This window comes from Hakea prostrata, chromosome 4 (genome assembly GCF_041222555.1).
Source record: "Hakea prostrata isolate BN-2017 chromosome 4, UWA_Hpros_2, whole genome shotgun sequence".
In the NCBI taxonomy this organism is placed as follows: Eukaryota; Viridiplantae; Streptophyta; class Magnoliopsida; order Proteales; family Proteaceae; genus Hakea; species Hakea prostrata.
In genome coordinates, this window is record NC_142603.1 from 1,413,623 (window position 1) to 1,428,139 (window position 14,517).

The window sequence follows — 14,517 nt, forward strand, 5'->3', positions numbered from 1 at the left end:
TGCTTATGCTACACTAAATTTATCCAAATGATATTTCTTAATGTTCCTATGAAATTTAACTTTTAAATTTTGAAAGAATGTATGCTCTGCAGCCATCTTATTTTAATTATCTGAAGAAAAAAAACCCTGTATATTACCATCTTTTCTTATTTAGAACTTATTGCCTTTATTAATTTCTTAACCTTTATACCTTTTGCACGGTTTACTACCCTTGAGTCTTCAACCTTCAACCTTCAACCTACAACCTCCAGAGTAGATTCAAGTTGAAGCAGCTCAAGCATTTCCCACCACCTCTTTATGGAATCTCACTTAAATTGTACAAATTAAGAGATTTGATTTTAAAAGCGGCAAGCTGTACCAGTGAAAGGTTCAAAGAGCTATAAAGGCAATGCAGACCGTCCAGCATAATCATAGGCAAGGATCAAGCATTACAGGGGTACTTGGTTCAGTGACAGCAAATCATGCGCAACCAACAAAACAAGGGCTTCCTTCAAGAAGAGAAAATTGATTGGAAGCAAAAATGAACTGAACATTTAGTTAGCCTATTTAATAATGAAAACCTTATGAGTTTTTCTCACGCAAAGGATTACAAGTCTGGCACCTACCAAAAAAAGTGGGAGAGTAAGTTACAGATATCAAAAAAACAAGTTAAAATCCCCAATGATACAAAATTACAATGGGAGAAGTTCCTCCATAGGGAATCCCAAAGAATAGTGTCCCTAGCTACAACACTTTCTTCTTCTTGCTGGTTTCTGCATTCCAATTATCGAGAATGACAAGTTCATCCTCATCATCGATTACTTGCAACTTTTGTTCTCCATTAGAATGACTTCCACTAGAAATTTGATGAAGTTTTCTTTTAGTTCCAGAGGCTATAATCTCTATATCACCGTTGTCCTCACTCTCCAGCGAGATTGACTCAGATACAACAGATGTAACTTCTCTCTGACCATTCTCATTATCTTTCTCCACCTGAGGTGCTTGTGTCCATCCTGATAAAACCATCCCATCAGGTTCCTTCTCCTCATCAAATTCTTCCCTGCGAAGATTGACATAAATAAAAATTGAGCATAAGCATCAGGCAAAAGGAAAAAGAGGCACACGTTAATGAATCTGAAAGTAGTAATCACATGCTCGATTCACTGTGTCCCACAATCGGTAACTGCACATGAAAACTCAGAATAAAAGATACACTACAATGCTATTACTTAAGACTAAAGAGTTCAATAGAATCTCACTCAGAATCACCATTTATGACATCCAGCCTAATGCAAACATAGTATAGACACTGACAGCACATGACACCGTGATACCTCAAAAAGGGACTTGTATGGTTCGACAAAGTGAAACATATTTTGTTTCCAGACACCACAAAATTCTGATATGGACACTCCTTGCATCATATATTAAATTGGGTCCTGCTCATAGTGTGAAAATTGTTCTTCTTTAAGCTCCCCAATAAATAAATAAATTACTTTGCTCAGATGCGAGACTTGCAATAGGTGTCAAAACATAGGGGCAGTGAAAGAAAACATCTCTCATCATAAAACCATATCCATTATCAAAATTTCCAGATTAAGTATATGGAATTTACAGCAGATGACATGATTCCTCACTAGAAACAGTTACTAAGAGAGATGGAACATCCCCCCAACACTCAAAAGAAAACCAGCCCTTTCTTCTGGTTAGTTCTGTTCTGTTTATGATTTTTTTTACGTACACTGAGCAAATCATCGCGCTAAATTGCACCTGTGCATCATCACCCCACACACACACACACACACACACATATATATATATATATATATCTATAAGAAATTCTCTCCAGTAGCCTCTGTTAACCCTATTGGTTCTCATATTATTTACTGTGAATTTTGGCTGGCTCCTATATATATAGACACTTGCACAGATCATACACTGCCCTCAATAGATCTGAACTCAAATTCATACATATGAGTCCATGTGAGCAAGTTGCACATATGAATTGCATACATTACAGTAACAAAATTCACATTGTCATCAATAAACAGATTTTTGGACACTCCCCATAATTAGACAACTAAAGCCTATATAAAAATGAAAAGGGAACATGAAACATGAACCTGTGCTTAATAGTAATATCACATTTTAATTCCTGCTGGAGATCCTCAACAGAGAGCGTTGTTCCACTGGAAACTGGAGAAGGAAGCTTAGCCAGTACCTGTAAGATGCAAACATGCATATGTAGGGAAAACTCAGAAACATTGCAGCAACCAACCATCCCAGAAGTCTTTGAAGTTCAGAAAACAAAAAAAAAAAAACATCTAGCCCACATGCTGGTATTTTTGGCCAGACTATTGAACCCAACTTTGTAGCACAAGATAAACATAAACCACGGGTATTCCTTTGCAGAAAAAGTAATGCAAATGGCGGGAGGCTGGTTTCAGGAGCAGAATGGTATCTGATCCTTTTCTTGGTGGCAGTTTTGTCTAAGGAGCTCTATTTGGCCAGGTTACCCTTCCCATGTGCAAGAATTTCCAGTTCCAAAGCAAGTTGTTATATACATGGGGAAGAAAGTGTTTTTCTCAAGCACCCCAAGAACAGGCAGTCCTACAATCTAAACGGTCCAATAAATAGTAGATCTGAGACCTGATGTCGATATCAGAATAGGATATATGACCATTTACAGAAGGTCCATTATCAGACAGGAGTCCGGACTCTAGATCATCCTCATCATCCATTCATGATATTGAAATAGAAAAGATCACCTGGTCAAAGAAAGCACCTAATTATGAAACTCAAATTTCTAATACATGCCATATTCTTCTTCACCAATTTATATTTCCTTCTCCTTAGTCCCACAAAACAAAAAAGAAGAGGAAGGTTGATATAATTAGTTTTTTTACAACAGTATTACCTTCTCAAGGTTTGCTTCATAAATCCTGATCATATCCTCTTCTACACCATCACCACCCTCATACAGGAGGGCAGCTCCAATCATAATTAATGGTGAATTCATGCCAAGTTTGGCTTTAACAGTCTTGTCAACAAGATCTCGCAGCTTTGTAGAGAATGTGTTGACCTCAAGAGACAGTGGTGCCTAATCACAGGATATCAGTGTATATGATCCTTTTAGACTCAAAAAGTGAACGAACTTTAACAAAATCCATGAGGAATACCAAAATACCTTTGAACATACAAAACATAATTTATTAGGCTCAAATGGCTCGACTGGCATAAGAAGCATCTTTCTTGATGGATGTTCAAGACAGTATGTCATCCTGCATATATATCCATCAAACTAGAACCCATTTAGTGCCAAAATAACAATCAATATTCCAACATTAGCACCCTCTCTCTCACAAGTTAGAACATGTTAAAAAGGAGATATCTGCTTAGATTTCAAGAGTATTGATTAAAAACCAGTTGAATATATGTTCATTACGATTCAAAAGATAATAACAATAATAAAGAAAAGACAGGCTATCCAAGTCACATACTGATGTAGTTTCTACAGTGTTACTCTAACTCAGAATATTTAAATGCCACAAAAATGCAGTCAATTGAACTCCCTTTCTCTAAAACTGGGGAAAGAATCAAATCTAAGAAATTATATTGTTCAGTAGATAGAAAATCCTTTTGAGGAGCAAGAATAAGCTTTAACTCCAAGTTGGATGCTCTCTCCTGTTATTTCTCCGTTTCGCCATTCTTATCTCTCTCTGGTTTGGATGGGATCCAGTTCTGTGTTGGCAGGCAGTGGTTTGCTGTGCCTTCTTGCATTTCTTCATCAAAACTTATCCTTTAAATGATATTTTTTTGGGAATTTTTCAGCGCCACCCCCTGAGTTACTCTCTAAATGTCACACCCAAACAAATCAATTTATCAGTCAGACCCCCAATTACTAACACTGTTAGTCTCAAGTAGTTTTATTCATCCATTTCCAACTAACTACCCAAAATGCCCTAAACTAAACGACCAAACTCTGTTGTAGCTTTGCCATCAAAAAAGATAGAAGAAGGGTTTCACCATTTTCATGGATTCGAAGAATGCAAATCGTCGTCTCCAGGAAAAAGCCCAGAGTATATAAGGATTTGTAGAAGAATATGAGACACAGCAGACAGAAAAACAGAGAACCAGAAACAAGAAGCAGTGAGACAGGAGAGGGTTTTGACTGAGAGAAGACATGGCAAAGGCATTCAATTTTTTAGTTTCTTGAACCTCCTGCTTCTTGGATTGGACCCTTCGTTTCTTCTTGTATTGCATCTCTCAGAGTGTTACAATTCGTCTTTATTCCATTGAGATCTCATAATCTGGTGAGTTTCTCTCTTCGTTTTCTTAAAGTTAATTCTATTGACCAATGACTTAGTTTGGGATGAATCTTCCTAAGGGCTAAATCTTAGTTCTATTTTGGTTGACGATTTTCAATTGCCTTGAGAGTGGATTGAGGTTTCTTTCTTTGGGATGCTGGAATCGGTTCACATGCAATTGGATATCTTTAATGTTTGTTTTTGTACTTTTCCTTTCCCGATTGGGTTTTTTCAATCAGAAAGCCAATATGATCCTGTTTTCCTTACTGTTCCTCAGTAACAGCTTCGGTTTCTCTTTTTTGAGGTAGCATGGCTAGCTTCTAGTTCAAGGGGGCATCCATTGGATAAAGTCTACAATACACAATTGGATTTTCTTCTTGTTTGCAACAAGAAATTACTGAAAAGAAAGAGAGAAGAAGGTGCGTGGTTGGTTCGCTTTTGTCAAAGGGGCAATTTTGCCTTTCTAAAAGATCTAACTTGCTTATATCATCACTTAACTCTGATTGACTAACAGCAGAGAGTCTGACTGATAGATTTCACACAATACGGAGTGTCACTGATAATATTCATAAACTATAGGGGGGCATTAATATTAGGGAGTAACTTAGGAAATGGCACTGAAAATCCCCCCCCCCCCCCAAAAAAAAAAAAAAACAAGTGCTTACCTAGTCTTTAAAAAAAAAACACACAACAACAATAAATGTTGGCTGTTGTCCAGTGTTCCTCCTAGAAAAGCTTAAGATACCTGCAGTCTTTGAAACTTTCATGAGGTCCAGGAGTCCAACACAAGCATGACATCTCCTATTTAGCTACAAAGAGAATCTGGAAGGCAGAGAAAGCAGGACACAACATATGCATGATGAATATACTATGCAGAGTAGGCCAGGAACAGATGGGAGTAGAAATCTTAAGAACCGATCTCATTCAGTGCCATGCAGATCCATTTCAAGCCAAGGTTGGCTTCAACACCTGCATCATCTAAAATTAGGTTTCCCAAACCCATAACTCGATCTCTACTTTGGATAGGGTGATGATGTAATCAATGTAGAGAAGTATCAACACATCATAGAAGGATACTTAATTGTGGATCTGAATACAAACTTTTGCATACCCGTTCGTTCAGATCCACTCCAGAAATAAGCATTCCAGCATGCTGCCAAACGTTGACTAACTGACATAGATCCAGACAGATTGGAACCAGCCAAGGAATGAATCACCTAGGACCAATTCAAACCAGCATTGCAGGACAGCCAACTGGTCCAACTAGAAGGTCCCCTTGCTCCACAGTTTTGACCATCAACTTGGACCACTGCAATAGAACAAAACATGAAGAGAGGAGGCCCAAACACTGATCACATGCCAAAACATTGTTCTTGTGAAATGTGTCACAGCCCATTATTTGGCATAACGGAAATATTCATAGAGGATTTGTGGGGGCCACGATCAGATTGCATGAAGAATTTACTCTTGGAAGAGCTTAGTTTGCTTTCCATTTTGGCAGTTTTTAGCTTAGTCATTTACACGGCTGAATTATAAAGCTTAGTAGTTTTTAATTTTAAATATTTAATTAGTCTATTTTCCATAAGATTCTATTGTCACTAGTTACCAAGTTATTAGTTCTATTCCCAATTTGAAAAGAAATCCTATCCATTGTAAAGTGATAAGCCCCAAATATCTCGGGTGTACAGGGGCAAGAATAGCAGGGGAAACACAGATCATCACCCACTGCTTTAGGGGACCACTTCCAGCTGGACATATAGAGCAGAAGCTCAGGTAGAAGAGACAGATGGCAAAGGCAGATTGGGAAGCAGTCACACTGTTCTGCATATGACAGCAGGACAGAGAAGGCGGTGCAGATGGCAAGAGAGGATTAGAGAAGACAGAAGGTAGTTAGGAATGTTCTGGTTATGCAAGGGAAGAGGGGAGAGAGGAGGGGCTTTGCATGGAGACTGTAGCGTGGAGCAAGAGAGTGTTGCTGGGGAGAGCTGGCTGCCTGGCTCTCAGGTTAGTGTTTGTTCAGGAGTTTTATGCTGTTAATGTGTCTTTGATATTAATGGAAGACACAATTTATTACTCTATGTTCTGTCTTGTGTAATTGTTCCATCTGAAAACTAAAGAAGGAGAATGCAATCCTATCTCTATCTGCACCATACTTGCTCTTCTTGCTGTGATTGTGAGTTAGGTCATGTGAGTATGTGGTGATTTCTGCAACAGTTAATTAGGATCTTAACATAAAGCTTTAGCCAAACTATAAATAGGCCCTATATTGCTTCAGAAGATAAGACTTTTAGAAAGAACTGAAATTGCAAGCCATGTTGCTATTGCTTACGGGGTAATGCATGTTCAACAGCTGAGATAGCTAAAAGAAGTAGGGGGGGGGGGGGGGAGTCTTAGTTATTATATTGTGTCCTCATTACTGTATTGATCCTGATGCAATCGATCTCCCACTGGTCTATCCAGTTTGAGGTCGACATTTGAATCACCATCTAGAACTAGATTAACACACATTCCATCCTCTGTTTCTCCATCACTCGCTAAAGAATGGGAAAGGGACTTTTCAGAAGACTTTGATACCAAAATGTAACATTAAAGATAACATTCTTCAATGAGAGAAAAAGTTCCATTCCACACCTATAATTCTTTACATGATTCTGGAGAACCTTGGTTGCTTCAATCACAATCAAGCCAGCAATAACGGCATTTGTTGTGGCAACAGCATGAACAATATTACCGGCAATGCCTTTAGCTTCAAAGAGGCTATGCATAGGAATCCCAAAAGAGGTTGCCCGAATATTTGCTGCTGCTGTAACAAATTCTACAGCTAACTGATCATCTTTATCAAAAATCAGGCTACCAATTTCCTAAAAATAAAACAATAGAATACATCACCATACTGAACATAAAAGAAAACAATAGAATAAAGCATAATAAATAATTGGGAAAAGGCTGGGTATGCTAGTGTTGTACCGTATGCTCTCTCTCTCCCCCTTTCTGAAATAACTCCCTGACCCTTTTAAAGGGAGAAAAGAGAGAAGATACACAGGATGCTGCTAGCATACCCAACCCTCTCCCTAAAAAATTTGAGTAAATATACCAAACTAGGAAAGAACAATTATCAAGCCAAACCTTCTCTCGTCTCCCTAGAAATAGTTTTAGAGACTCTAGAAAGATTTTCGTATTTTCCACTATGCTCCAAACATCCTGGGGATTCCTAAGACCCAGAGAAGTCATTGCAGACACTGATAATGGGTCATCAACTGTAGTGTTCTTATTCAAATTCCCATTCAGTTGAACAAGATTCTCAGGCAGGACATCTCTGCTATATATAGGCTTTGGTTTATTTCTATTTTTCCACGTTTCTTCTTTTGCTAAAGCAGCTTCAATGTTTCTGCCCAAAGACATGATCATATATTCTCCGTCCATACTTCTCAGGATCATCACCTTCTCTTCGTTCAAAAACATCTTCAACATTTTCTGAAGAGCTAGAAGCATCATTTGAATGCACATAAAGATCATTCTCCAGACTCTTGTCCCCAAACAACTTTGCGAAGAGCAAATCCTTTGCCCAAACAATACAGTGAACAAACTGCAGATTTTAAGCAATGAGTGTCAATGTAAATGAATTTCATTAAAGAGAGTACAGAAATGAAAAACCTGCCAAAATTGTATTATTGCACATTGATTCAATATATGATGAGAAAATTACCCTTTAATAGATAAATGGGAATGAAACAACAGCATTGATGATCAAAAGCAGTACAAGCAATAAAAGGAGAAATAATTAAAAAAACAAAGTCAGATTGAACAACCAGCAACTTCAAACATCTGAAGGTTACTAATCAATGTATCAACCAAATAATTTAAGGGTAAAAGAGATTGCCACAACACCAGCTTATTGGCAAAATTGCATGCTGGCACTCCTCCCAAGACTCAGACACCATAACATTGCCGATTATTTTCAAGTTTCCACTAATACCCGTCCTCCAAGGCATGAAACCGCAAGAACATCGCCCTTAATTAAAATACATAAATAAATAAATACAAAATATAAAAAAACCATAGGGATTCCATTAGGAAGTGCGAAAGGAAATGGAATTTTGTCATGCATCCAAGCTGGGCTACCAGCCAGATGAAAAAATTAATAAAAAATTCTAACCTACAAGTTCGCTAGTGAGAAACAAATGATCAAAGTAATGGCTGCAAGTCATTTCCTTCAACCAGAAACTATCATTTGATTTGGCATATTAAGAGTACCACAAACAAACCCCCCGCCCCGACACCCCCCTCCCCCCTCTGGAAAAAAAAAGAAAAAGAAAAGAAAAGTTATGACATATTAGCAATCTCCATGAGAATAAGTGAACATTCAAATTCAACTATACAAATGATACAGCCCTGCTTTCACTGATCACTACAGTTACAGGAAGAGCCTCAATTGAACTAACAATAAGGATCTGTTCTTCATTCAGTGATGAACTTTGGGACTTAATCAAACAAGTACCCAATAAAATAATTGCAGGAAAACCAACAATCCATTGCAGCATGAAAATAGATCAGCCAAGTCATTTGATCAAACACACGATCAGTAAATCAGGTATAAGATGCTGTGTAATGTTAAACTCCAACACGGACAAGCAAGTTCTAGAATCATGAAGGAAAGCACAAGCAAATCAAATATGGTTTTTCAACAGTTAAATACCTTTGATGGAGTACTGGTGATTGTGCAGACTGGATATGTTTTTGGAGTGGGCTTTGGCTGGCATTCATAGCACTCAGTCTTACCTTTTACATGAACAGTAACCTGAGCTCCTTACATTGGAAAACCAAGAATATCATCATTAAAGGAGTCAGTCAAATCAACAAAACACTTTTACAATGCCAACAATTACAGCAATATTTACACAATTATACCGCCGAAGAGATACTAAAATATTAAAAGAAAAGTCAGAGAGACAAAAAGAAAAGGGAGGCGAGAGGACTCCCTTATGCTCTGACTCAAGATATATATATTTTTAATGGGGAGTGAGGGGGTAGATTTTCCTCATAAATTATCAACAAACCAGATACCATGTATGAAAAATGAAATACTAAGACAAAAAACCAAAATAAACAACTGTGAAGATATAACTCTGATCCTGCAATAGTTTTTTTTATGTAGCCAACTGAAACCAGTGGGGCCCCAAGACTGATCACCAGCCCTACCAATCCCTTGGGTTATTAAAGCAGTAAAACACCATAAATTGTTTCGAAAATATGCCCCCATAAGGAAAATATTTTCCATAAAAAGTATGTTAATTATGATAATTCCTCTACAGAGGAAGTATTCAAATAATAAAAAACACAGATACACATAATATACATATAACTACACATACACTAAGAAATTTATCAGTTAGTTATAGTTGCCACAATGACCAGACAGTCTGCAGGTGAGTCTGCTGAAAGACAAATAAGAAAGCTGCATAAAACTTCATCATTGATCCAAAAACAAAAAGGAGTTGAGAGCAGCATGACGAACTAGAAACACAATAAATGAACCATCATCACCTGCCCTAGAAACCCAGTTGTGCCACTTTCAACTAAAGGAACCTCAGCTGCCAAGCACATGCGATTCACATGTCTCCTTGCATCTAAGTTATCAAGGCCATTCAAAACAACACTAAATTGCGTAAAGAATTCCACATCAAACTGAGGATCCTTGACATTTGCATGATAGGCTTTGATATGTATGTGAGGCCTAAATCTTAGGACAGCTTCTCGAGCAACCTGTCTCATGAAAAGAGCCAAAGAAGGAATAAGACACTTGAATCAGACCAATGCTCCATTAGGCGGTTCACCTTGGACCAGACAATGAAATGGGCACAAAAAGCAATTGTTGAATTCAAGTTACTCACTTCTGCTTTAGATTGCGCAACATGTGATTTTCTGAACAAAAACTGTCTATTTAAGTTACTCACTTCAATTGTATCCATGTCTATCTGCAAATAGGAATAAATAAATGTGAGCGGGACAAACTTCGAATAAACAACAACAAAAGATAAAGCTTCAACTAACAACTGTATGCAGCAGCCAAAAAACCCAAACCATTATGGAGAATTATAAATCCCTGGAAAGTTCAAAAGATACTTCTTTTTCATTTTTGGTGAAAGATCTAAAGATACTCCAGCAAGAGAGCAACATGTGAAGCATATTTGTTCGAGGGTTAATAATAGAAAAGATCACATTTAGCAGTTCCGTAATATTTGAGTTATGATAGAGTCCTTGCTTGGATGTGAGTCTCAAGTCTAGTTAGAATCAAAGTCAAAGTCACCTGCTTATGTTGAAACCTCATGTGATCACCCACATTTAAGGCTATAAATAAAGCCTCTCTAGTTTGTAAGAGGCAGTTTTTGAATGATTAACAAAATTTGAGTTCAAAGTGCAAGGTATTGGAGTCATGGGTTCCCTAAGAGGGGACTTGCGGCTGCTGTGTGTGAGAATTTTCTGCATATTTTATGTTCTTCAAACTCCCACTCTTTCTTCAAGTACAAGAACCCATACCCCCAGCTTACCCTATCCTTTCTTCTCCCACCCGCAGCCTCTCTATCTCTTCCCCATCCCCGAACCCTAATTCTACAACTACTGCCCCCCATTGCACATCTCCCTCCCCTTTTTCCCTATCTGGCGGCGGCAATCCCTCCCCAATTCCTTAATCCCCTACCTTCCCCAGTCCTAGACCTCTCTTCCCCAACCCGTCTCTTTTTTCTTCTTTTCCTTCTTTCTTCCTTGTGATAGTGCTGGAATTCCAAGGATGTTAAACCAGAATTTCCCAAACCCTTAAACCCCTAGACTCTCCTTTCCCTTTACCCTCTTATGACTACCTTCCCTTTCCCCTCACTCACACACGATCCCCATCACCACCCCTTTCCCTCATCTAAACCCTAAAATCTCTGCAATTCATCTTCTCTACAGGAAACCCTAAAAACCCTAAAACTTCAAATACCTAATTCTCCTCAACCACTCATCCAAAACCCATTCCCTACAGGATATCTTTTCCTCTCACCTCCTTGACACCCAACCTTAACCCTAGAACATCCTCTATAAACCCGAATTCCTATAAAAAGCGAAACATTAAAACTCAAATCTGAAATTGTATACAGCAAAGTATTGGGACTGAATTTCAACAAAAAATAATCCCTAGCCTTACCCAAACCTAGTCTTCCACTCTTCCCAACCTTAGAACTCAAATTTTCAGCCCTAGCCCTACAACTGCAGGGTACTAAATGCTAGTTTACAGCTAGTTCGTTGGATTACTATCCTGACGAAGAGCTCTAGATTTTAGGGTTTGCCTCTAATATCAAACCCTAGATTACAAATTCACATCACACCGCCGTAGACAGACAAACCAAAACATCTCCAAATAAGAAATAACAATCATCATCCTCAAAAAGCCATGACCACAGATAACACACTCCCAAATAACCAGCTGTTTGGTAGCAGCTACGGCACTTTCAGTAAACTCTTTTCTCTTAAACAATAATATCAATTAAAAACAGCAGAAAAAACAAACTTAGAAAGGAGTGTGTTTAAGGAAAGAACTGGCACAAAAATAAACAAATATATTGATCATTTATGGAAAAACGGGTTCAACACGATTACAACGACAACAACACAATAACGAGAGCATTCAATAAAGGGATGCCATTCATTTGCTTGCTCATCAAAGCAAAACAAAAAAAAATAATATTAGAGATTCTTACCCCCAGTTCCTTTCCCAAAAAGTTCAACACTGCGAGCCATTCCCAGGCACCACTACCACCCCCACAAGTCCCATACTTTTGCAAATTGAAAAGATTTGAGTAAAGAAAGCTTCAATCAGGTTGGAAACCTAAGTAGCTGATCCACTAAATATCAAGGTACCAACCAGAAACCATTACCAAATGTATGACAAATTAGTTGGTGCGTTGTGATAAAGTGGAAGCCAAAAAAAATTCCTTATATTTTAAGGACACTGTAAAACGAAGAACCATACTAAACCATTATACTTCTATAACCCAACAATAAATATTCCCACCATTCTCACAATAGTGCCAAAGAAATTCCTTCACGAAACCCTAGAACCATTTAAACTGAGGAAAAAAAAGAAAGAGTGCTTAGCCCCTTAAACCAAACCCGGATACGTGATATGGCAAAGAAGCAAACTCACTATATGGATATCCAGGAAACCAGATAAAGCGAGAGTCTTAAGAAGTTCGCAGCCGATGCCTCCGGCGCCAACCATTAGCACTTTCGCGTTCTGCATGACAAAGGTTTAAATTCTTCAACTGGATCCACTAATAAGTTCTATCTAATACTTTGTGACATCACTCTAAGACGGAAGCGAAGCCACTTAAGCTTAAAGCGAGAGATACCTTGATTGCATAACGCTGTTGCTCCGACGCCATGAGACAACTCTGAGAACTGAGACTGAGCAAAAAGGAGATGCCAAACTCCAACAAAGAAGCCCCAACTGTGAATTGGAAGCAATTCTCAGAGAAAATTTAAGATTCAAAGGTACAGAAGAAAAGACGGGAGAGAATAGAATCTCAAAGAGCCGTTCCACCAAATGCTTCGTAGAAAGAGCGCCAAGAAAGGGGATAAAAACAAAAATAAAAAACCCTCCTCCCTTCTCTCACGAACACCCGCTTCTACGGTTCTACCCCAATATTGCATTTCACGTTTTTCATTTCGACCGACTTCGACGTTTGAAAAAACGGAAATTGGAATCCAGATTGGTGGGCCCGTATGTTAATTTGGATGGGCCATATGTAAATATCAGAGTCAGTGACTAATATATGACACTTGGCCCAAGTGTTTCCTAACCCTAGCTTTTGCGGCTTTCGGCTTTTTGAAGGAGAACCAGCCACGGCAATTTGACATACACAATTAACGAACCATGAAATTGCAACTAACAAAAACAAAAAAAAGTTGAAATTTGAATTACTAAAATAACCTTTAATACCACGTACAAGATTTCCTAACTTCTTTCTTCACCAAATTTAAAAAAAAAAAAACACAAAAATATATTTTATATTTCTTGTATAGTAAATGAGGGTAGTGTAAGAATTCAAAAATACAACACATACTGGATTATTACTTAACTCCATTATTCTAATATGAATATGAATAATATGCGAATTAAAAAATTGAAAGATATGCAGACCTAACAGTTTATGGACCAGAATGTGATTTTTTTTATATATAATATGTATCTAATTTATTTACTTAAATTAAGAAGAAAAAAAATTATAATTTAAGGATTTGCAAAGTTCATATGAAACCTTTTGTTTCCTAATCAACACATGAACATCTTTTATGAGTAAAACATGTGAACCTTTGACAAAACAAATTTGTTAAGCACCCTTGTACTTAGGAATTTTTTGTTCATTATTTTAATGGCATAACAAGAATGTGATAATTGGCATTCAAACACTTTTGGTTCTTTATGTGAGGTAACATGTATAAATAAATGATTAGGTTAGACTATTTTGTATTTACTTTAGTCTATTAACACTTTTATTATTATTATTATTATTATTATTATTATTATTATTATTATTATTATTATTATTATTTAATGATTTGGTAAACACTTTATGTGATTGGCTTTTTTTTCTTCTTTTTTTAGTTGATTATTATTATTATTATTATTATTATTTGAAACGTGAGTTTTTATATATATGGGGTGGAGATATTACATATGCCGTTCGCAAGGGTTGAATTCACGACCTCTCCACTGAGAAGCATGGATCTTATCAATCAACTAACCCTCTATTGGCATAGTTGAATTATTGTATTGACTAGTCAAGGCAAATTTGATGTTGGATCATTGGACCCATATGTTGGATAATTAGACCAATCTAAGCATTGGCTAGACTACATAGGATTATGCTTTGGAAAATCTGGGGGCCACTCGTTTGTTACTAAAGTATACATTTTGTCATGATTTGTTTTACATGCACATATATATTTTATATTTTAGATCATTAGAAGGGTACTAACATTATACTATTAACGTGTTGTTACTTGTAGTTTATATAACTAACATAAATAAGCAAACGGAATGTGATACATTGCAAAGATCATGCTTGGTGTTCTCTAGAGAAAAGAGTTAAAAAAACTCAATTATCCAAAACAATTTCTATAGAGAAAGGAGAGAAGGTTATAAATATGGCTTTATATACACATTAGGTATATTTTCTTCCACAAGTGGGCG

General features: G+C 37.2%; 1 protein-coding gene across 1 annotated transcript; it reads right to left on the minus strand.

Moving 5' to 3' along the window:
* Positions 1–425: 425 nt before the first annotated feature.
* SAE2 (SUMO-activating enzyme 2) lies at positions 426–12,972 on the minus strand. Its single transcript, XM_089151253.1, is given in 12 exon segments — positions 426–1,039; positions 2,103–2,200; positions 2,897–3,079; positions 3,167–3,260; positions 6,918–7,147; positions 7,413–7,679; positions 7,681–7,872; positions 8,983–9,084; positions 9,831–10,049; positions 10,178–10,261; positions 12,469–12,558; positions 12,674–12,972. Coding segments are annotated over 12 exon segments (1,908 nt in total). The 5' UTR covers positions 12,707–12,972; the 3' UTR covers positions 426–723.
* Between the last annotated feature and the right edge of the window lie 1,545 nt (positions 12,973–14,517).